Source organism: Cyphomyrmex costatus, unplaced genomic scaffold (assembly GCF_001594065.2).
Source record: "Cyphomyrmex costatus isolate MS0001 unplaced genomic scaffold, Ccosl1.0 scaffold330, whole genome shotgun sequence".
Taxonomy (NCBI): domain Eukaryota; kingdom Metazoa; phylum Arthropoda; class Insecta; order Hymenoptera; family Formicidae; genus Cyphomyrmex; species Cyphomyrmex costatus.
In genome coordinates, this window is record NW_017277451.1 from 621,264 (window position 1) to 646,235 (window position 24,972).

At 38.7% G+C, this 24,972-nt stretch overlaps 1 protein-coding gene across 2 annotated transcripts; it reads right to left on the reverse strand.

The window, feature by feature from the left end:
* Positions 1-85: 85 nt before the first annotated feature.
* On the reverse strand, positions 86-23,459 carry LOC108775924 (uncharacterized). Of its 2 annotated transcripts, XM_018542389.1 has the most exons (8): positions 23,439-23,459; positions 22,118-22,231; positions 13,162-13,842; positions 10,645-10,878; positions 8,507-8,694; positions 6,282-6,682; positions 4,862-4,939; positions 86-640 (listed from the first exon to the last, which is right to left on the reverse strand). In XM_018542389.1, exons 3-8 carry the CDS (start codon positions 13,543-13,545, stop codon positions 498-500), a joined length of 1,428 nt encoding a protein of 475 aa, XP_018397891.1. In that variant the 5' UTR covers positions 13,546-13,842; positions 22,118-22,231; positions 23,439-23,459; the 3' UTR covers positions 86-497. The 2 variants fall into 2 exon arrangements, with proteins under 2 accessions (XP_018397891.1, XP_018397890.1); XM_018542388.1 differs by lacking the exons at positions 22,118-22,231; positions 23,439-23,459 and adding an exon at positions 16,044-16,352.
* Between the last annotated feature and the right edge of the window lie 1,513 nt (positions 23,460-24,972).

Here is a 24,972-nt window from a genome sequence, read left to right on the forward strand (position 1 = left end):
TCAAAATTCTAACGCTCGCGATAAGTACTACTTTATAACGAGCTTTGTTTCTCAATTAATTGAAAGGATATGGGGTTGGGGTGAATGTTCTCAAAGCATATAATATGTTATCAGAGAGATTAAAATTCCGCAGGCATCAAAGGTAAGTGGAAAATGATGTTTCTCGTTATTTAAAAAAGTGTGTCGTAACATTTATTGCGTTATTCTGGAGGCACGTACACTTCCAATTCGAGTCTCTCGCATCGATGATTCGCAGCACGCATTTATTGCTCGCGGCGATCTGCAATTGATCGCGTACGCGTCTCTGGCGGGATAACACTGCCGTGATGATCGTCCGAGTTACAAAGAAGTACTATATGTAGAATCGTTCACTAAGATTCTGATAACGACGATTATTTACAATAACGAGAGATCAACAATCGCGCGCTTGTCCGTGATCTAATCTTGAGACACGACAGGCATATATGAGTCTTGTCATCGACGATAAAATTCGCCTGTCAGTACATCATTCCGGGATGGGCAGCCCTTTGGAAGAACACGTTGGGATTGGCCGATAAGGTCGTGTAGAGATTCCCGGCATCTTCCGGCCTCAAGTACATACCGGGTGGCAAAACGAATGTCTCCATCGGTCCATGTACATCTGAAAATGTAGTATATAAAAGATATAATTAAATTAAATTAAATAAGAGTACAAAGGTAAAGCGGGATAATTTAAGTAGGTTAACAAAATTTTCAAATTGTATAAAAAATTGAGGTTAGTATACATGAGGGTGTTTCACGAGAAAGGGTCAATGCCTTGGGAAGTGATAGATTATTTTAAGCGAAAATGTTCATATGAACACGTGTCCTATTTCGAACGGTTTCCGAGATGTGCCTGCTGCGCAAAATTGTTAGCAAAAAAGAAAGACTACATACTTTTTTTTAATAATTTATCGCTCAATTCCACCGTTAACATCAATGCATTTTTCAACTCTCGTGAGAACGTGACGTTCTCACTTCTACAACAATACAATCAACACTCACTGTTGTGTTGATTGTAACATTGTAAACACTTAACAGATCACAGTGAAAATAAACATCGACGCCAAAACACGTAAGTGAATTAAAAGAGAAGTGGTAATATTGCATGTCAAATTCGCTCTATATCGGAAACCGTTCGAAATAGGACATATATATTCATATATGAATATTTTTGCTTAATATAATACTATCATCTCCCAAGATATTGACCCTTCCTGAAACATCCTCTATTCAGCAAAAAACATACACCAATAATATTCGTTTGACTAAATGCATTGCGACCTAAGTATTTTATACAAAATTTGAAAATTTCTGATAATCCTCGCTCTACCCTAAAAGTGCCTTCTTCTGACAATTTTTGCTATATGAATAATTAATTTAGTGTAACAGAGAGAGAATCCAAGACTGATGGAAATTGGAGCGAATCACCTTACGGCATCGCCTCGCGTTTATGTCCATCGGAAACATTATTCAGTATCAATCGGAGAAGCGAATATCCGGTCGTAACTTTCCATGCCGTGTATCTAGTGGCTATCATTTTCGCCTTGCGAATAATAAATGAATTATAATATCGAGATACACACAGGAATCGAAATCACGTTGTGCATAACCGGGACGAAGCCCCCGTTACGCCGCACGCGTTAAGTGCGACTGTAATTTAAAATCGTCGGCTTTAAGTAGGTCTCGTCGTTCGCAGCTGTCGTTACAAGATTACACGAGTTTGTCTTTGTCCTTGACTCGTGTAGTCCGTAATTAGATTCTACTATCAATAGGTATGCACTTAACACAATTTCTTAAACAATTAAACAAAATTATCTTTACAAAAAGAAATGTAAATGCAGATACAATGTTTCTTTCATGAGAATTCATGTTTCTTTTTCCTCACCTTTTAATGTTACATTCTTTTGTATTGTTTTCTATATGGAGAAAATATTACAGAGAGAAGAGAGAAAGTGTAATAGAAATATAAATACATACTTATAAATTGTATAATAAATATATTCTTTTTATAATACTCTCTTTGTTGAATATATAAGAATAATTATTCATTTTACTATGCGATTAATATACATATATTACTGTTATATTAATATTAATATAATAATAGTGTTGAAATAAATTATATATCTAAATTTTGTTATTACATTAGAAAAGATTACGATGTGCATTGTAAAATATCAGATATGTATTTTAAACTATGCTGCATGTAAAAATTGCGAACATATATTACAACATATTATACATAAACAACGTTGTAATCAGACAACTTTTTTTGTTAAAATTACTATCGTAACTTTCATGTTCTCAGATTGTAAAATCTCTTTCTCGCTTTAGTGAAACCTGATTATTCGAAATTGTACGATAGCTCGAATAATTGCGATAATCTTTCCGCACAATACGAAATGTGACATATTAAATAAAAATATTCCAATTGTCGTTAATAGTAATGTTCGCGATTTATTCCACAAAAAGACGAAAATTTTATTGCTCTTTTTATTAAGATACTTTCTTCGTACGTCTACGTGTGTTATGTTACGCACTATGGACTAATGATAAAGGAAGTTTCTGTCAGAGAGATGTCGTGCTTCTCGCGTAATGAGGGTCGTGAACCAGCTCGGTGTACCTAGTCTGAAGAGGCTAGCGACCTTCGCCTCTCTCGTAATCTCTTGCACATTTCACGCCTTGCTCGTAATAACGAGTCTCGCAATAAGAAACGCAGAAAAAAAAAAAAAAATCGTATCGCGTCGGGAGATGCGTGTGTGCAGCTTATCGACGGAATAACGTCCGTGAGAAATTGCTCGCTAGCTCTTTACGAGAGCAGGGCCGTTATCGAATCCTCGGGCGAAAGTGGCATGTTTCTCGATTTCTCGTAGATTCGACGCGAAGATCGGCTTAACGGCCGCGACCGTCGGAGTACACTCGTTACAAAGCGCTATACGTCGCTCCTCGCTGAATGGACACGCGTCTCGGGGTCTTTAACGTAAATGCGTATCGCGCGTAGGTGAAAGTCATCCAGCTGTGATTTATGATCCAGCTATATATGATCTACGTCGTCGTGTTGTACAAACGTTCGTGCGATTTTGAGAAAATGATTGCGATTCGCATCGACGGGAGACTTTTTCTTTCTCGTCTACCTTTTCATTTGTTCTTTTAATTGTTCATTTATACTTGATTCGCATCTATATAACACGTTGAGTAACGGCACGACCTGATTACAATAGCGCGTTCCCTTCGAATAGAGTTGAATAGGATCTAGAAACTCGTACGCGCGCGCGCGCGCGCGCTTTTCCATTATGTGTCTCTAGAAAGTGTGAAACTCCCGCTTAATGTTGTTATTCTCTCTAAAGGGAAATATATCTGGAAACTCGGATTTTCTTGGACGATCTGAAAGATGAGGAATAACTGCTGCGTCTCCGTGAAGTATCGATCGCGAGCGAACAACAAGATCCATCGCGGCCATTCTATTTCACTTTAGCGTCGGATTTTTGTCACCGCGCGATTGGCGTCGTCGTTTCACGAGGGCATGGTCCAATCTAACGGGATTTATCCTGCCTCCCCCGCGTCTCCAACGTCGTGAAGCAAGAAGCGATTGACCTCCGCCTCGGACTTTCTCCCTCTCTTTTCTCCGCGCGACGTCTCCCCCACTCGAGGTGAAGGTCGTCGAGGGCGTTAGCGTGACGAAGGAAAAGTTTCGGGCCAGGAAATACGCGGGCAGGACAGGAAGTGCCGAGATTCTGCGGACGATACACGCGAGACCGGCGAGTACAGCGAATACTCTCGTTGAAGGAAAATAAAGATATGTATCTTTAAGAATTTCAAGCAAATTATATATATCTCTCTCATTGTTAGCCGAAGATAAAAAAATGGATTAGAAAAATTTGCAGATATTTTTCGTACGTAAAGAAATTGTCTCGTTTTAATGTTTTTTTTTCGAAATTCTAATCTTCAAGATAATAATAAGGCTTGACCCTTTTACATTTAATTTTTTCGACAAAAAAAAGAGAGAGCATATCTGGTTTAATTATTTTTTAAGTCTGTGGTCGTTGAATACGAAAACGTATAATTTCAAAATTATGAATATTATAATACAGCAAATGCAAAATATAAAATATCTTTAAATTGTCATAAAAGTTTCTCTGTTGAGGTATTTTTAGAATTGTAAGATGTATAATATATTTAATTTATCAAGTGAAAAATAAAAATAATAAAATGTATATTAATAAGAATTACGTAATAAGGTGTAAAAGTTTTCATCATGTATTTGCATTAATAAACTATGATATATAAACTATACTTTACATAATATATAAGTATCGTTAGAAATTCCTGTTATCATAATTATATTTTTATGCGAAAGTAACACCGTGTACTATTTTAAAACTTGTGATTGATCTGAGAAATCTCCAATTTTAGCAAATAATTGTTGGTACTTTGTAATAACTTCACCACAAATCTTTTAATTACAATTAAAAACAATTCCTTATAAATATCACTGTATTTAATCTTAGCGATTCGGTATTTAATATATAGAAATATGATTTTTTTAAATATACTAGGACATGCATTTTTTTTTTTAAACATGAAAGGACCAAGATTGTTACGTTAATTATAACGTATTATATTCGGATTGATGTCAATGTCCTGTGATAGGTCTTAATTCCTGTGTGTCGTTGCGTGACGTGAAGGACACCGACAATGTAATTAGTAAAAATGTACGTCCCAGGGCATCATACGACGAAGCCTTTGCGCGATACGTTACGATACGCAATGAGGCAGTTTTGCATACGGCACGTAATAATAATCGGTCGACTGATTCTGAAAATAAATAATGACGGCTTACCGTCCGAGTATATGGGACTTCCTCCGTGCCTGCAGGCGCTGCATCCGGGTATCCCGGACGAAACCAGTGCAACTCGATCTGCAATTAGAAGTTTCCACGTTATGATAATTTCGAAAGAAGGAGAGAGGGGAGATAAGGGAGGAAATGATTACGCGAATTACGCGATGCCATTACCGTCTACTCTAGATACAGCCATCTTAGTCAATCGCCAGTTAATCACGCTTGATTTAAGCTCATCATTTCTTGGGTTGACATTACGGTTTAAAGGCTTTAAATCAAATTCTCGATTACATATCTGTTTGCGACTTCTCTATTCGCACAGATTATTGGCGTAATATTAATGACTAGCCCCCAATATTTACTCGACCTTATAAAACAAATGTTTTGCGCTTTGTATTAACAACGCATTTTTAATTTAAAGTTTAAATGACATGAAACAAATTAGTATGTATAATTGGTTTTATATTGAACAACATTGATCCAGTATATTCTCGATACATGTCAACATAACCAATGTTTAACCAACGTATCGCCAATGAATTATATTGCTAGAGGCGATTCTTAAGTAGCGCACGCATACATTTGCATGCGATATGCATTCCCACAATTTTCGCGCAATTATCGCAATCGCGAAAGTTTTCGCGTCATCGATCGCGAGAATTGCCGCTCTATTTTTTTAAACGATGAAAATACGCGTTCCGTTTATTTACTTTCTCGTTTACCCAATTATTCACGTTTCACGCGCCGCCGATTCCGCCGGTCGTGACCGCATTTCCGTTATTTGGCGCGCGATTACGTTGTCCGCACTTTTAGCGGCTACCGCGCAATGACCTGAAGATCTATCTTGCAAGCATCGAGCAAACGAATCGGAACACGTTGCAAGAGAAGTGTAATCGTGAAACGTGTGTGCGCGGTGAGAGAAACTTGGATATTCGGATGAGCAAAGACAGAGAGAGATCGCCGCAATAATATTGTTGTACATCTCTTGTTCAATATATCATTGTAAATTTATCTAACTTATTCTCGTTATCCGTTATAGGTTTGTTTTTTTACATACTGAGAAAAATATTTTAATTTCAAAGATATATTTCTTTGCCCCTATTTAAAAAAAGAGAGATTTCTTTTAATAAAAATTTCTATGAAATTAAGATATTTTTTCTCAGTGTATAGCTATATGTATAAACTTTTGGAATTTAGTATAAATAGCTCAGAAAAGAGAATAGAACAATCATAATTAAGTCGCGATGGCGTCATTTGTTATTTAAAAAAAAAACTTATAATGAAATATTCTTTTGATATTTTACGACTTTTGTGTTCTACTTAGGAAATAATTTGTTTGACATTTGGTGAAGGCGAGGAAGAGGGTTTTAGTACGGTCTAATGCTGGAATAAAAAATAGACTCATTTGAAAAGGACATACCGCCACTATGATAATGCATCTTTCTTTTGAGCGATGCCTCCGCGGGTTTGAAGTGGAAGAAAGAAGGCGAGTAACCGCTGCCGGGGAGGGAGCTAAGGGCGTCATCGTGATCGCGAATGACTGCGGCAGGCCCTTCGCGACCTAAGGCAGCCAGTTGGCGTCCCTTCGGTAGAAACATCGTGAGGAAGACGAAGAGCGACGTGGCGAGCAGACCATAGGCCAGCCAGGCCTCTCGATCACCCTCGCTGCCGGTCGCGAGTGTACCGATCCCGCTGGAGATCCAAATCGGCAACGAGAGGCCGACTGCCAAGCCGATGAAGGCCGCTTCCCGATTATTGTCCCGGACGCCCCGCGCACGGATCGCTAAACATGCTACTGCTACTAATAGTGCTCCGGGATACCTGCAACGTGGAGAAGATCATAGAAAGGATGAATTTTGTTCATCTGATGTTACGAAAGTAGTTATAAAAATCATCACGTTAAGTCGCGCGTCTTCAGAGTAATAATTTAAAAAATTTAATCAAGATATGAAAGACATTATAACATCATGTTCTATGGCAGGAAAATTTTTAATGATTTGCTATCATGTCGCGTAGGAACCTACGGTGTTTTTGTTTTTATTTATTACATTTGGTTAAAAAAATTATAAAAGTTGTTACTATAAAAAAGAAAGTCCAATGTACTAATACTGCATCAAATATAATAATTATGTATAAATGACATATTAAAAATTATTTTGTAATTTCTATAATTTTATTGTGGAAAGTTCAACTACTCACTTAATATTAAAGACTTATGCTCATTTTCACCAATGCAGATTAACTTTAATCTCGGTCTCGATCTCGGTTCAATTTGCTCTTCGTCTTTTTCTAATTCTAAAAATTAGAAAAAGATTAACAGTAAGTTAAACCGAGATTAAAGTTAATCTGCATTAGTGGAAACAGGCATAAAAGTTGTAAAATAATAGCGAAAGTGTATTAAATTCTTTGTAAAAAAAAAATGCGAAAAAATTTCATTTTCTTTATATTACATTCGCGGATTGTTTTTATTAAAATACAGGCTGGGGTTTACACTGGAAATGTTATCGTGTTTATGTAACGTGCACTTGACTTCACTGAGTAGTAAGATATTAAAGAAAATGTTACATTTTAATTTGTATCTAAGAAAGAAATTGTATTATTAATAAAAAAAAACGTTCCTACTGCTCTCTCTCTGTAAGCAAACCTGTGCTCGTTGAATTACGGAATTATGGACTCTGACTTTACAATATCTTTCCACAAACCGTATCTTTATTAAGTGCGCTCGACGCGATTTTCAAACTTGATTTTCTCAGAAACAAAGCCTTGGACGATAAATGTTTATTCTATACTTTCGACTTTGTACAAAAAATCCTCTGTCCGGTTAGTGTTCCTAGAATATAGATCTCTTTTTATTGGATCAGGAATAGCCCCTAAAAATGGCGGCACCAATCACATTACTTACTTATGCTTTTTATAACCTCTGTGTCGGAAAGAACTTATGAATCGTTTATTCCCTCTCTCCTCTCTCTCGTTTTAACGCACAGATATGTCCACCATTTTTAGAGGCCGATTGCCCGACTCTGTATTCTAAGGACACTATGTCCAGTTATATTAGGATTTCTACAGGTTGTCCCTACCTTGTATACTTGTATTCATTCTTTTTTGTACAAATTATATCATTTTGATTCCTTAAACTTAATTAGTGTCTTTTCATTTTTAATTAACATAAATTAAATAGATCTTACACATTTAGCATCATAAAAAGATTTAGTGTTTTCAACAGAAGTTTTATTTAATTAAAACAATTTTTAACATTAATCAAATATTTTGTTTATATAAATGTTTTCTATAACAAATAAATTAATTGTTTCTGCGAAATACATTTTTTGCTTTGAAAGTAATAAAAATATTTATTTATAGATACCAATTGAATAATTTAGTTCGCATAAAATTATAGTCTTGTATAGTATATTTTAATAAAATTTTTATTTGCAAAATTTTGTTTTATAAAACGAAACATTTTTCCTAAAGCTGCAGTAACTGCATATTATGTAGTATATATATTACAGATTTTGGTGTCGGCTTCGGAAGGTTAAATAATGTGAATTAACGCGCTTTATTGTAGCTTTGCGAGGATATAGATGAACATGATCGACTTCGCTTCTCGCGGAGAAGGAAAAGAGTTTTATAACAGCAAAAGTTTACCCGAGGGAAGCCACTATCTGTCCGAGCGGAGTCCTGCAGGAGGTGGTGGACGCCGGTGAGCTTTGGCCCGTCGCTTGTTGCTGCTGCTGCTGTTGCTGCTGCACCTGGATCACCGCAGGTGGTTCGCCGTAAAACCATTGCCCGACAATGACCACCTGCACCAACACCGCGAACACCAGCACCAGCGCCTGCAGCATCGAGAACCGAGACAAGAAAGGCCCTCGCACGATTACACTTCCCCTCTATAAGATTCACGCGGCCGTCTACCCCTGGTCGATCGCCTTTAATTAAAGGTGAACGGCCTAAGGTGACATCGGCACCGCCGGCGTGCATTCTTTTAACTCGTGACGTCAAACGCTCGTGACATATTAGAAATAGAACGGTCTACTCGAGGGACGTATACTTGGAAAACTTACAAGTTTCTAAGCATGTATTCTTCAGTCTTTAAAATTTCATCTCTGCTCTCATATATATTCTCCCTCTTACGGATACGAGAAAATTGTACAAGGGTTTTAATTACGTCGTTAAAATCCTATTAATGTCACTCGCGCGTATCGGCCAGCTACCACTTTCCTCTAATCAAACATTTCAACGGCAACGTTCTTAATTACGCGAATGCAATTACATTTCACCGAGCGGCGCATCGTGTCAGCAGCGCGGACATACCGTCCTGATTTCGTTCTCGCTCGCATTTTTAGATGAGTTTTCCTTATAAAAACGATCCACTTAGAAATCCTCTAAGTAAGCGATTAAACGTACAGTTTAAACAACTTCTGATTAGTCCGTAATATTTTTTTTCAACGTTTAAGATAGAATAAGACGCATGGATTGGCGTGGATGTCTCATTCTATCTTATGCGGATAATCTATCTTATTCCGTCTAAAGCAGATCCTGAAAAATATGGCGGACCAAACGTATCGCGTCCGGCAATCTCTTACTCGAGGATCTCCAGATCCACCGATCGAGGCGCCGGGGTAGGCGGGAGCATGTCGAACATGAAAAATGGATGTTTATCCTGTGGGGAGGAGGCCTCCGCAGGGCGAGAAGTGCACGTCCTGCCACGCCTGTCATTCAGCGTACGCACCAACACACCGCCGCGATAATTGCCTCCGTGGTTTTTCGCGCGCGCGCGTCTGTAATTAATCGTCGCGCGTACGGTACGATGACGCAACGCTATGAAAAAGGGAAGTCGAAGGGAGAAGGGTGATGGAAAGGATCCCGGACCCGTTTGCGACATACTAATGGCTGTGCGAGATGAATATCCGGATCGTTGCGGATACGGCGGAAATCGTCCGCGCCAAGTTTTCTCCATGAAAGGAGACGAATAAATAAGTGACGTTATAATTTATTAGATTTTTGTGCATCTCGCCTACTTTGATTAGTCGCGTGACATGTCTTATCGATACTTGTCTTTTCCTCACGAGTTTTGAAATGATTTCGCTACTTTTTTGACCGATATAAATTCCTCGATATCTTTTTAACTTTCGATTCTCTATGCTGATTATTTCGATAAGCATCCATACGATAATCTATCAAAATAATTATTGACACGAGAAATAAAGCCAAGGTATCATCGGGCTTATGTTATTAATATTCTTTGAGAAAGAGATCATATAGATAATCTGAATTTGTAAAATGCAAACTGCTAAATTAATTAATAAATCGTTCGTGAATCAGGAAAAAGATATTCTGCCATTTAGCGGTTCCGTGTTAATATCAGCGGATTTTCCATTTATATATGACCTCGAGAGGATACTCTTCAAAGTAGAGGAATTTCGTTTAATCATTACGGATTGGATTTAAAATTGGATTAATAATATATTCCTCTTAATATTAGAAGAATCTCCTCCTAACTATTATGATAACTTTGAAATAAAGAGGAAATACAAGAAGTATCTTGTATATCCTCTTATTTAAAAAGACTATTCGGGTTATTATAATATAATTTTCTACAGAGGAATTTATTTTTGATCGTAGCTCATGTATCCTCATTTTTATAGACGAATACGCGTTATAAATACACGCGCCTGATTCATTTAAGATTTTCTGCTTAGAAAAAATGTTAAAAGGAATTCCCCGCTTATCGGCAGAATATTTTTTTTTGGGTGAATACTTCGTATACATATATGATTGCTCACCTGATAGGGCGCTGGCAAGTACACCCCGCTGTTCAACGAGAGCAGGAAAACACATTTGACCAGCAGAGCGGCGAACACGAGGGCGGCGGGGAGACCCACCAACCGGAAAGCAGCACAGGACAGCGGATTTTGGCTGAGAGAGGCCGCAGCTGAGAGACCCGCCAAGAGGAAGAGGCCCAGAAGCAATGCCTGGCCCAGGAACAAGTGTCGTCTGTTCGGTGCCGTTGCTCTAGCCTGGAACAGTGATATTAAAAGTGTTCTTTCAGAGTAAAAATAATTACATATTTTGTGATTTAAACAAAAATAATCATTATAACTATAGCTTTTTGTGTTTATTATATGTGTGTCAGTTCTTTAATAATGTTTCGAAATGATATCAGTGACACAATGCGAAGAAAATCTCATTGATCGTATATAATTATACTATATAGCTGCGTGTACCATATATTCTGCATTATTTTAGCTGTTCAAATATTTATATCAAACATCTTTTTATATTTGAAAAATTTTTTTTAATTTTGTTTCTTCTAATTCTGATCTTCTCTCAATCTAGAACAATTTCAGTACAAACCAATTAATTGTCAGAGCACGCTTATAAATTCGTTAATTTTGTAAACATCTAAATATTTAAAAAAATAAGTTTCTACAATTTAAGTTTTAAGAAACAAAGAAAGATTTTTTTTAAAAACTTTCAATTAAATACGAAAAGTGCAATTATGATCAAAGTTAGATGTTGACTGATCTTATTAATACTAAAATCAAGATATTTAAATTGAGATATTTGAATAAGAAACTAACATTTCTCATTTTGCTATCGTATATTATAATTAATTGATACAAAAGAATAATTTATTTATAATTAATTGATTTTTAAACCTAATAACTGCTGTCCTAAAATGCACTTTTATCATACTAATGTTTACATTAAAAGTACAAAATGCACTTTCATCAAATTGGATACGCTCGGATGTTTTGACGCGTAGTACTCTCCGTAAGATACAAGAGTGCATTTAAAAAGCCCTGGAAGTACCGATCTCTAAATCGCTCTCACGCTATTAATTCTGTAAAGAGGATCGAGACGCAAAATATGAATCGCGTGGATTGGACCGTAACCGTTTGCGCGTCATAATTATGCATGGATTAAACTCGAAGCTCACAAAGGATGGATATTAATTTCTCTAATTAAAATAATCGATTCTTTTTTTCTCACTAACTTACTTTTTATTTACAAATTAATAGATTATTTTTCATACCTTTTACTACTTTGTATTACTAAATGGGTAATAAAAAACTGAGAATCATGTATTTCTAAATAAATCTTCATAATTGTAGAGAAAGAGAAGGAGAGAAAATAATACAGACAGCACGCATGTCCAAAAATTGGAACATAAGATATGTTTTCTGTCCCGATTTTAAACGTGCTTTTAGAATATAACTTGTAAAATAAAACGCTAAACTTTTGAATAAATTTTTTCAAAATTTCCCAAATTCCTGATGGATTTCATAAATTGCTGTACATGATCGTATTAATAAAACTCGAATTTTATTTATTCATTCATTTTTCGATTTACTTTCTCTTAAATCTCGAATTTCCGATACCAATTAATCCGCCGGCAATGGTTGGCTTGGTCTCTCTCGTCGAGAGTGCCCAATGGAGCGTGTCGGAGGGTGCGACCGAGAGAAAACCGGGGCCGATCTAACGTGAGCGTAAACTGGGCCTAGGTCTCGGCGAAATTCCCTCGATGCCAGTTACTGGAGCTTGTCAAAACGAAAACGATTAGTGGATCGGCGCGACGGGGAGAGGCCGACGCACGATAGTTCCTTTCCGAGCTCTATTAATCCCGCAGTCGCGCGGTCGACTAGTGACAAGTCATGCTGATATTTACAGATTCCATTTCACCCGCGGGACTAGTTTGTTCCTCGATACCACTTTGACACGCACATTTCTCATACAATCAATACAGCAAAAATAAAATTAAGACATCGAGAGAGTGAACGGGTGTCAATATTACCATCTCTAGAATAAAACTAAGAATAAATTTCCATAGTGATTATAAAAAATGTATAGTAAGTAGTCATGCAATAGACTGGTAGCATAATTATATGGTAAGTACATGGAGTATAAACTGAAATAAATGAGCGGAATGTTTCGAAAGATAGATTTGCGTGTTTAAAACGGACATAATTTGATGGTTCAAAAGCAAGTAAAAAGAGATTAACATCAGATTTTCAAACGATTAATAAACCAAGAGATATAATTTGCAAAGCAGACTATGAAGATACATAGAATTAAAGATCATTTTAGCGCATGAAATTTCCATACACTCATATAACCTATCATGAAATATTTCAGGAAATATTTCATGATAGCGAGAGAAAAGCAAAGACAAAAGCTCATTATTCATTGTCCGTTCTGGGACGTAATCCACTTTCCTTCCAGCGAGAAATAAAAGCGTATAACGAGCGAACAAAGAGATAATACGTTATATTAATTATTAAATAACAGCAGAGAGCTACCTTGAACAATACGAAGACCTCGAAACCGGCCATGAGGAGCATCGCCGCGGCGCTGAGCGCGGCGAGCGGCAGCGCCCAGGGCCGTTGCTTCAACAGAGACTTCGGAGTCGGCCGCATCTCCACCTCCTGGCTCTTCCTGACACCCGGCGGCGTCCTGAAGACGGTGATCGTCCGGTTCGGTGCCGGCACGCTGATAACGCTCGCCACGCTCGCCAGCCCGTGCCCGATCTCGGACGGCACCAGGAAAAACTCCGTCGAAAGCTCGTAGTCCCGAGAGCGCGGGGCCCGTGACGTCATCATCGCCGTCGCCGTGATTCCGCTCGATGGACCCAGCCAGCCGGCCGTGGCCGTGGCCCACGACAGGATAATCGGGCCCAGCCTCATTGCGGCATCAGCTGCTGTTTCTGGCTCTTCGCTCGCTCTCTTTCTCTCTCTCTCTCTCTCTCTCTTTCTCTCTCTCTTTTTTCTCACTCTTTCTCTTTTTCTCTTGCTCTCTCTCGCGCGTGTACACGTGCGTGAATACGTACGTGCGAGCTCACGTGCGTACGTGAGTGGTCGTGCTCGTGATCACAATCGTGGCCACCGTCGTCACCGGGACATCATACACCGTCTCCTGCGTGCGCGCATTCTTGCAGTCACGCACCCGTGCCCGCGGTCTCGGTTAGAGTTCACCGGCTGTGCCTGTAAAACCACACTCGTGATTAAATGACACTTCGCCTATATGCACGTTGATTTTGGTCCCTTCAGCCTATCCTATACGAGATCTTCTTAATCCACCATTGCCTGTTCCCACCAATGCAGATTAACTTTAATCTCGGTTTAACTTACTGTTCATCTTTTTCTAATTTTTAAAACTAGAAAAAGACGAAGAGCAAATTGAACCGAGATTAAAGTTAATCTATATTGGTGGAAATGGGCATAAGGTACTGCATGGGGGGTTGAACTCGTTCAAACGTATATGAATGAAAATGTGTTTCTACAAGAATATTTAAAAATATAGATTCGTTTTAATTTCTAACGTTTGAAAATTATTATTTTCAGTATATCAAACTACCTGCACGAAAAGTTGGGAACCAGGGTTAGTGTCGATTCACGCGCGGCACGAAACGTATATTAAAAGATAAGCTATGTAGTATTGCAAATATATTTGCTTACTATATACCTACATCCTACATCTATCTTTTTCACTTAGTTCCCAAGCATTCGGAAACTTATTCGTCTCAGCAATAGATCAATTATGTAGAATCCATTTACAGTTAATTGAAAAACAAGCTGCCATATATTCTAACCGTAAAGCTTATTAATTGGCTGCTCTTGATGCTCAACATTTGGGAAAACCGACTCCGGCTTCATCTCATAAAGGAGATCTCATTAACGAAGGAATGCTGGCTCGCATTAATGATTTATGATCTCCCTTCCGTTACATTCGCATGTCAAATTCGCTCGTGTGGCTAAACACGCTCGAGCCTCTCGAATATTTTCAATCATATCATCCCAGTGCACATCGAGGCTATCAGAGACCGCGTATCAACTTCTCTCGGACGTATTGCGATCTGATCGGAGACTTAAACCAACCGTGAGTGATGTTCCGGCTTTTTAAAGACCTCATTGTTTACGATAACGTAATATCAGACGAAATCACGGCTGAAAGCGAGGAAGGGCAGAGAGATCGATGGACCCCCCGGTGTTAATGATCAATTAGACCGCTCCTCGCATCTAGCGCCATATACGTGCGTAACGTTACTATAGCGATCTGCATGCGCTAACGCCGTTAATTACAACGTCGTTAATTACGAGCGTGTTCAATTGCGCGGAAATTGTTTAATAACCGGAGGAGCAGGCGAGGCTATGGCATTACCCGCGGACGCAAACGGATACCCGGTCCGTATGTATTTATCGTCGGGTCCAGGCATGAGTAAACCGCCGCCACGCACTCGCTCGGTCTAACGCCATTAATTATTACGAACAGGGTCAGCCTTGGTAAGTAGAGTGAAGCACGGACGGAGTGAAACACCCGACGAGAATCGAGTAAAGCGTCGAGTATCGCGAAACGCCAGGTTCCAGCTTCGCGCCAAAACGGTTAAAGAGGAATGGTCTCCGTCCACGCGCTCTTTACTTCGCTCATTCTCGTTATCGCGATCTCGAATTAACATATACTCTAAAAAATATGGGTATAGATTTAACACCATGCGACGTTTGTATAATTCTCATTGTGTTTATATCGACGTCATCGTGGGATGGATTTGAACCCAATGGGTAATGTTAAGTTCGCACTATGTTAACATTAATACCAACACGATGAGAATTACATGTGTAGATACCTCATGTTAAATGCACATTTATATTTTTTTTCAGTGTACCTTCGATCATGGCAAAGATCTGCAGTAAAATCAATTATAGCTATAATCAACACTACTCTTAAGAGTCCCAGCATGATCTGTTTGTATCGTTATAAATACGAGCGCGGTAGATCGAGACAGAAAATCACATATCCAAGCAAAACATTAAGTCATTATTGATGTCAAAATAATTCCAAAATGATCATTAAAGTTATTTTTCAATCATCTCCGATTCATCTTACAATTAATGTCATTTTGATGTTGTATGGTAACTTTTGTTGTTTTGCTTAAGTCGTAACAAATTTCTTTGGAAATGTAATAATGTGCATGCACACAATTCGCACATATTATGTAAGTTAATTACTTAATACTGGAACAATTGAATTGTTTCATTTGAGGATTAATAATTCTTTCTCATACAGCACAGATATTATTCCAGCAATATTACAGCAACATTGCAATGTTCCAGCAATAATGCAGTGACATTTAAATTGTCGCAATAAATTTCTGTGCTGTACGTGTATTAATAGAGAGGACTCTTACAGGCTCTTTTTGAACATCGAGCTTTTCTCTCGTGGATCCGCTGAATTGTTTGGACTCATTCCTTCCAACCCGGTCACATACGGTATCCTGATTCGATCCACTCGTCACAGGAGCCTCGTCCTTTACGCGGCGCGTATTCGATCTTTTTTGCTCTAAGATAGGACTAGAACGGTGCCGGACCAGGCGATCGTTTTCGGTCACCGGAAACTTAATCCGGGATGGCGAGGACGACGATCGCGTGATCGACGATCAGCGAAGCGCGCGTCGCGAATGCCACGCTGTTACTGAGCTGGTCGACGCGCTGGCATTCGCGATGGCCAAACCGAAAGCAAACTGGAGTCAGTTCCGTTCCGGAGGTGAGGCCTATCCGTTACAGAGAAGTCGGGGAGATGGTGATGACGATGCAGAGGCGGCGGTGGTGGCGGTGGTGGCGGTGGTGGCGATGGTGAGGAGCAGGAGCGGATACTGAAAAGAAATTCCATCTCGGACGACGCACCGTGTGCGATTAAATAATATCAATCCGGGCGTAGGAAGAAGGTATATCGTATGGAACACAATATCAGTTGTATTCTTGTACAAGGATACTTATACGACAACAGCGAATGAGCGGTTGATGTTTTGAACTCTTCTATACGAAACTTTTGTTGAGTTGTTCAGAAACGATATGAATTTACAGATCGATACTTTGGTGAGGAACGTGTTAATTTGATCGAATTTGTAAATAAATTTAAGGGGGACGTAGGAATTATAGATACCAAAGATTATTTTCAATACATAATAAAAGTCTTAAATTATTATATGAATATTAAATAAAGTCATCAATGACTGTTTATATTAATTTAATGTTAAATAATGATTTTATCATAGATAATTTTTATTCTTAAGAATTGTCGATGTTTTAGATATTTAAACATTTTCAAGGAAAGATTCTTTTAAACGTTCAGGGATTTTTAAGAAATTCAAGACACTCGAATAAACTTTCAGGACCATGCATTTAAGGTTTTTATCAATTTCGAACTTATTTCAAGTTACTCGAATTTTTATGTGATTAAAATCGTTTAAAGGTTTTCAAACGAAGGCTTCGAATTCTTATGCCTAACTATAATGAGGGTTAGCCATGTACGGAATTGCACAAGATTGCGAATTATCTGCTACAGTCCGATCCGCCCCTGCTGAGCAGAGCGAAGGAACCAGAAGAGAGAGCGAAGAAGAGTCCGAAAGAGTGAGTGGAGACGACCCGGTGGAGCTGGTCCTTCGACGTCGAGGACCGACCCCGACCGGCGACGCATTTACATATCTCACGTGTAATAACCTCGAAAAAGTTTTAACAATGGCCCGAGAGGTTCGCCGAGGTTCGAACGAAAGGCGAGAAGGTATAGAGACGAGACTGAGGGAAGAGGGATTGGTAAGGAATATTCAACGAGCGAATCGTCGGAAATCTCGAAGGATGACACAGGGTCACGTCCGAGGACGGATGTTCGCTAATCAGAAGCTTTTCATGGAACTCGATTGCAGTCATCGAAACTATACCTTTTCAACGAGACTTATCCTTCCTTTCAAATAGGTATTTCAAGAGATACAGTGTAATACCAGCCAATTTATTATTCGATTTATTGTTGAGGAGCAGTTATTTTAAATCTCTAATCAATTAAGTTATAACTGAACTCTCCGAAGCTCTCTGACGCCAAAATCTGGAACACCGTTACTGATGCTGGATCTGCAAAACCCATTTAATTTATGTTAATTGAAAATCACGGATAAATAAAGTGATTTGTAATTAAGCGAATTCAATAAATTCACTGTTAACTCTGAAGCTTAATTCAAAGATGTGATCTTTTTTAAAATAACGTATCAGAGGTACTAAATCTTTTGGTATGTCGATCCCGAGCAAAAAGTGCGCAAAATTGCAGTCGCCATTTTGCTTGAAGAGGGTTGGGTTGCTCCCGTAAAAAGGGAGACACGTATTCGGGCTTCGAACTTTCGAAGGGTCGATATTTATGTTTCCTGCCAATCTGCCGGTGATCCGTGACGTTGTTACGGGATACGCAGTTTCGGATGTCCGCGCGTAAGTGTGTACGTGGAAAAAAAAGAAATAAAACGAGCATAAAAATTCGCCGCGTAATTCCCTCTCGTGTATCGCTCCGTAAATCGGCCTGAGAAAAAGGGGCCCGCGGTTAAAAAGCGAGGACCTAACCGCAATGGGTGTACTCACCGACTTCGCGTTCGAAGCGAACCAGCAACAGCAAAAACAACAGCGAAAAAAACAGCGAATATATACCGTAAGTAAATCTCGTAACAATAAACGCTTATTTTTACAACCGATGGTCCTTGGGAATATTTCGGTTTCTCCCCAAAACGAGACGACACGGAATGTCGAAGCAAGAATAATATAGAAACCTTCCTCTCCCACGACATTGAATTAAATTACACGAATAATAAATTAAATGCGTTAACTCTTCGTAGTTGGTGATAAATTTATTATATCCGTTCAATTTTAAATCTTGTCAATTTAATTGTTTTACGTTACATATCTCTCTGTAAATTTAAAATATTCTTTAAATATTAAAATGTACTTACAACTATATACATATCTATATTCATTCTTTTCTGTGAGTTATATCATTTTTGTTAAAATTAAGTAAAAATTTTTAGTTAAAAGTTTAATTCATTGTCTCTAGGATTTTTACTTTAGTAGAATTTAATTTCTTATTTAATGATTAATACTTTTTTCTGTATTTTTCAACAAGAATAAAACACTCTCCAAACAATTTTCCTTGAAATTAATTAGTGGCCTTTTAATTAATATAAATTAAATAAGCCTTACGGATCCAGCATCAGTAATGATTGTTACACATTTTGGCGTTAACTCTGGAAGCTTAAAGATAAATATTCACCTGTACGTCTTTAATTTAGGTATTGCAGTTTCGTTTTAGTCGAGTTCCATTACTAAAACCACATCTAATCTCAGAAACGTGTTCACGTTTGATTTCGCGAAAGGGAAGATCGTTGCGGCGGCGGCGACGACACGTCACGGGAGAGGCAAGAAATGCGAGGTATGTTAGGCGCTATTGCGGCATGGCCAGAGGTGGCCGACGTACGTATGTACGAACGTACGGTTTGTCCGGTTTTCGAGACAAAGAGTTCGTCGAACTCCGGCCGTTCGATCCGGCGGCAGCACGGCTACCGAACGCGTCGCGTCGACGCGACGGTCCGCGTGACGTGCGACGCGTGCACCCACGTGCGATCTCGATGCGTTCCGCTCGCACGTGTCGCACGCAAGAACGCGAGCGAAGACGAGCTATTTCCTCGATCACGCAGGATATAGAATTCCGTAATGAATCAGTAATAGGAAGAAAAGTAATTATAGAAGTAATAGGAAAGTGTATCACTGGAAAAAAAGCTTGGTTGTATCAGTCGTAGTTCTGGTTAAAAAATAAATCAAAATCTTCTGGTTCGCGTTCATTCTCAACTAGAAATTTTTTTCAGCGATTATTCCATATTTATGATTTATTATGAAAGAATTGAGAATTCTTTCTGATTGAATCCATTATGGTATATATTCTAGTTGAGACAACCAGAATTCTGATTAGTATATCTTAACAGAATCTTTCGTTACTTTCTAATTCGTTTATTTTCAATTGAAAACGTTTCTCAATTATCCGATATCTATAATCTATTACGAAAGAAATCGGAATTTGGAAGCACCTGAGAAACACACGGAGTCCTTCGAAGGAAAACGACTTTTTTCACACATATACACACACGTAAACCCGTCTGAAAGAGAGAAAGGGACAGAGAAAGAGGGAGAAGAAGAAAGATTGTCTCCTAGAGTGGTAATGTCTGGCCACACCCGACCACTTTCTCCTCCGAAGCCAAAGTCATTCCGGTACCGCAAGTTACTACCCTTAATGACGCAAGCTATACCCACGCGATCTAGCGTGAGGCACGTATAGTTTTATTAAACGCGCTTACGCTTTCGTTCTGGACGGGCTCGCGAGAGGTAGAAACGAAAATTACAGGGCGCAAAAAGAGTAATTAAGTCGCCGATGGCGAGCAGGTAGCGAATTATCTGATCGACCCTGACCGAATTTCGATAGAGAAGTGCGAAATTCTTGCTCCTTCCCCACTTTTGTGGGAAATCGTCCTGAACCCTTCTTATCGTACATATATATACGATATAAATAATATTTAATACGGGCGATAAATGCACGTAATTTAAAATAATGTAAATGTAGGATTATTTCATCATATCGAGTCAGTTTCGAATTATTTGTCGATAGAAAGAAATATTGATAGATGCTAATCTCTGCGAATGAAGAAAGAGAGAAAAATCAGTTCAGACTGATGATGCAAAATATACGTTTGCAATTACAGATTTTTAAATCTCTGTCTCGTTATCATGAAAAAAGTGTTGCAATATTATATTTGTATTTATGTAACATATAGGTTTCGTAAAAATTCTTTCTTAATTGCCGTGCATGTTGATGTGATGCTTATCGGTACTATAATATGCGTTAGAAATAAACGAATGGATAATTTTTTAAATCGAATCGTAATAATCAGACGCGGTGGTACTTTGATTTCCGGTTGAAAGAAACGAACGTTTCACGACGTCGCTTTTATTCCCCCGTGCGAAATTCCTTCCTGCGCCTTAGGGGAACCCTAAAAGTTGCGGCGTGTGCTGATGGACCACGGGCATTCCTCTCCCCTTTTCTTCTTTCCTTTCTTCCTCCCCCTCTTTCTCTTGCTTGCTCGCTCTCCCGAATCAGAGAGTGGAGTGGAATCGCTTGCAACCGGTTTCGACCAACTAAAGCTAAATAAAGGCATGCACACAAACGCACGCGCATACTTATAAGAGCGCGAGGGTAGGACACCGCAGTGTCGCGTTAATTGCGCTCTCGAAAAACTTATCTCGCGGATTGTTGTCGCGTTATCGTCGTCTAAGACGATCCCGAGGGTCCAGCGACGCTCGCATTATTGAAGAAAATATTCGCCGCTCGCGCGGATGAAGAATGCGGTAACGTCTTGGAAGGAAGTCCCGATAACGTGCCGTTAATTCAACGTATGTATAATTATAAAACGTAATGATAGGAAAAAATTCGGGATTCCGAGAGGAAGAGTCATTGCATGTTGCCGCGCAATCTTCGACTTCGCGGCCGCAAGATCGTAGCCCCCGGAGCGGTAACAAGCATTGAACGAGCGAGGAAAGGATCTGACTCCTTAAGGCACATCCTTCCTCTCTCTCGTAACTTAACCCTTTGATTTTCCTTCCCCCTGACCTGCGCAACCCGCACGTGCGCTACAGGGTTTGATGGGGCATCGATAAATCGTGGCTTCCATCGCGATTCATTTGAATATAAATCCGACTGTCTACGCGCTCTCCCTCGCTTACTGTATATACAAGACCCTTTCGCGCGGGATCGGAAGAGAACGATAGTGCTAAGGACGCGAGAAAGAGCGAACGGGCGAAGAGAGAAAGAGAGCCCTCCTTTTTTTTTCCTCCGTTGCGTATATATCCGCGGTAACTGCAAATCGACCGCGACGGTTGGTCGTGCTGGATTCGATGCTTTTTGGTGGTCTTATTTGGTGCGGGCCTCTTCGTCGCCTTCTCTCGATCTTTTTCTCTCATTTTTCCCAATCCTCCACCTCTCTCTCTCTCTCTCTCTCTCTCTCTCTGTTCGTTGGTGCGATGGTTTTAATGCCCTTGCGACGTCCACGACTCGGGCGGTCCTCTCGGACCAGCGCGCCGATCATGCAAACGCGAACACGTCGTCTTGACGAAAATTCATTCGGACGATTTTGTACGCGCGACCGCACCCTCATTTGAAATTCCATCGGTCCTCCGCTGCGTGCTCGTCGACGAGGAAGATCGCAAGCGGACGCGTCTATACGGTGTGCAGGATGCAGCTGCGCGCCGCGTAACGATCTCGTAAAATTTCTAAACGGTTATTCCGCGGCCGGAGTCGCCCTTGGGCGACATTTTTTCGTCGAGTGCGATCAACCTCGCATGCAGGGCGGATGAAAATAAACGAGTGAACGTATTACGCGTAATAAATGAAGAAAAATATACTCACCTTCGTCAGAATTCAAGCCGGGACCGTTCAATCTTGAGCCCCCTTCTTCGCTATGTAGCCATTAATTGATATTGTCAAGTGATCGAGGGAGAAATACGAAGAAATCGCACGCTTCTGTAAAAGAGCAATATATTATACAAGAGTTTAAGATAATAATAATCATTATAATTTTGCCGTATTAATCTCGACTGCGATGTGTATCTCAACACGAAAGGCAGCTCGTTATATACACGACTACTATATTGATGTGTAATTTTCGTCAAAAATAAAGCAACGTAGCTGGCAATTTTAGATTCAAGATCGTATATAAGCAAAGACACAAGAAAATGTAGTCTAAGAGCTTAATATTGCAATATATCATGGTTTAATTACTACCTAACAATAAATAAAAAGTATAGATTATATCAAAAGATATACATGGTGTTTCGGAAATTCTGGTACAATCGCATAGGTATATTGTACAATAGCTAAATTGTTTAAGAAATGTTTGCAAACCAGAAAAACTTTTCATAACGATTGTTTCACGTAGATCTTGAACAGAACAGGGCAGAATATCGTCAGGGATGCTAAAAATTGTCACTTTTTCGTGGTTTAAGAATATTCATATTAATTGTTGGAATTTTGGACCTAAAACTTTATATAATAATGCATTTTGCTTAAAATTAACGGGAGCACTTAACAAATGTTGTAATATTCAATGACTTTTAGTACTTTAGAGGAAGATGTGTCGTGCTGGAACGCGAAGTTAGCACGGAATTTTTTTATTGCCGATCTTTTGGTATTAAAAGTGTAAAAGATTTTTTGGTTTTTACAAGAACAATACAACAATGAAAAGTGCTACTGGAATAACCATTGTTTTTTGAAAATTAATAAACCGTGATTACTTCACATCAGAAACACAGTTTATTTGGTTTATTCACACAATCTAATCATTCATCGTTACTTCTGTATCAATTTAAATTTGATATAATATGAATATAGTTTAATATAATGAAACAAGTATAATGGATATGTAATAATTTAAAATGTTGTATAAGTATATGGATATAATTTAAAATAATGCCATAAGTTTCAATAGTATACTTATATTTTATTAATTAAAAAATTTTTGAAAAAATTATTGTTGTTCTTATTTCTGTTGAAGATAAATTCTTGCTCAGCGAATTTAAGACACAACAGGAATAACTACGTTGAATGAACCAAGCAGATTGTGGTTAGTCAAGTGCATACGGTATATTTAACGAATATTTAAACTTCTTTTCTTGAAAACTCTATAGAGCTCTACATACTAAAAAAAAATTGTTCTGTATTTTCTACTTACTTTTCCATAAGAAATTCTCTTTTTTCCTTTATTTCACGATTTCTGGAACACCCTGTATATTTAGAAATTAATTAACGTTTCATATACATGCGAATAAATCAAAGAATGCATAAAATAAAAAATTTTTAATTATTCTTACGTTTTATTGTTAGCAGGAAATTTTTGTTACCTGTATTTTTGAAAACTCATCATTTTTGTATCTCTCTTCTCTCATTACCGCACTTTGAGTAAAATATACATTTCTAATTCCTGTACGTGTTTATTGTTATTTGTGAAAGTTTAGTGCAGCATTAAATATTTGGACTAAATGTGCAGATACATATATTGAATAAGTAAATTCGTCCACTTCCTGATACATATATTAAATAGTAAATATATTGATAAATTCCAATTCGTACTTTACGCTTTGCTTATTGCTCAATATTAATTAGGCAGTGATATACAGCAATATTGGTTTTAACCGCGTTTTATGCGCGGCGTCGATGTGCGGCGCGCATTATTCAAGGAACTTTTATTAAGCCGGCCAAGGCCGAAAGCTCACCGTGGAGCCCGTATCCGGGGAAGTCGACGAGAGGAAGGCGTGTACCGAGCGCACGAAAGGGCCGTCTTCTTATAACCATAAATATCGCGTATAAATGCATAAAACGCGATGCTCCATAAATCCGACGCCGCCGTTCGCCGACCGAAAAACGAGCCTGCATTTATCACGAAGGGCGTCTGTAATTAAACGTGCTCTGTCCCAATCCGCATTATTAGCGATATAAGTACTCGCCTCGGTACTCTCGTCCTTGGCTTTTCCAGGGGATCCCCAGAGACCCACGACTGTCGGGTGAACCGCGTAACTGGAGTTACCAGTCGTGTTCTTTTAAGAATACACGCGCTTTTCGAGATCGTAAAACTTCTGGTTGTTAATTAAAATTTTATAATATTAATTAAAGTATCTTTTAAGACCGCAATGTGAACACAACTGCTAGGAAAGTTTAAGGATTTTATTTTTTAATTCTTATAAAATTTTATATTTATCAAATTATGTTATATAATAAGAATTGTTAATAAAAATTATATTATAAAAGTTTCTCATTTTATAAATATGTATCTATATTTAATAAAAAAAAATTATACTCCCTTTCCTTCTGCTTATCTTTTTTAAAAAATATATAAGTACGTAATATGTAGGTATATTCTTTTCTTGTGATTTTATAGATATGGTAGCCGAAAAGAATCGAGAAAATTCTTAATTTTTTCGATCTCTCGATTGAGAGGCTGAGAGGAAACGGCTCTTCACGGTCCTCGACATATCGATTCGTAGAACGGACTCGAATGGCATATGTCTCACGTGATACGGGTCTTTTTTTTTCATATACAATAAAATCTCTAGGGATAGCGGGGAGAATAGGAAGAAAGAAAGGAGGGGGGAGGGGGAAAGGGGCCCGCACGGGTGAGCTCGCTGCCCGCGTGTCTACGCGCGCTCACGACGAGCTAACGATATTTATTATACGTCGGCGATGAATTATGGGCCGTTAAGTCCACCATC

Coding starts and splice junctions, on each gene's coding strand:
- LOC108775924 (XM_018542389.1), bottom strand. CDS start 13,545: ATGAGGCTGGGCCCGATTATCCTGTCGTGGGCCACGGCCACGGCCGGC. Junction 4,940..6,281: donor GATGCATTATCATAGTGGCG/GTATGTCCTTTT, acceptor TTCTAATTGCAG/ATCGAGTTGCACTGGTTTCG. Junction 641..4,861: donor AAGTCCCATATACTCGGACG/GTAAGCCGTCAT, acceptor CTACATTTTCAG/ATGTACATGGACCGATGGAG.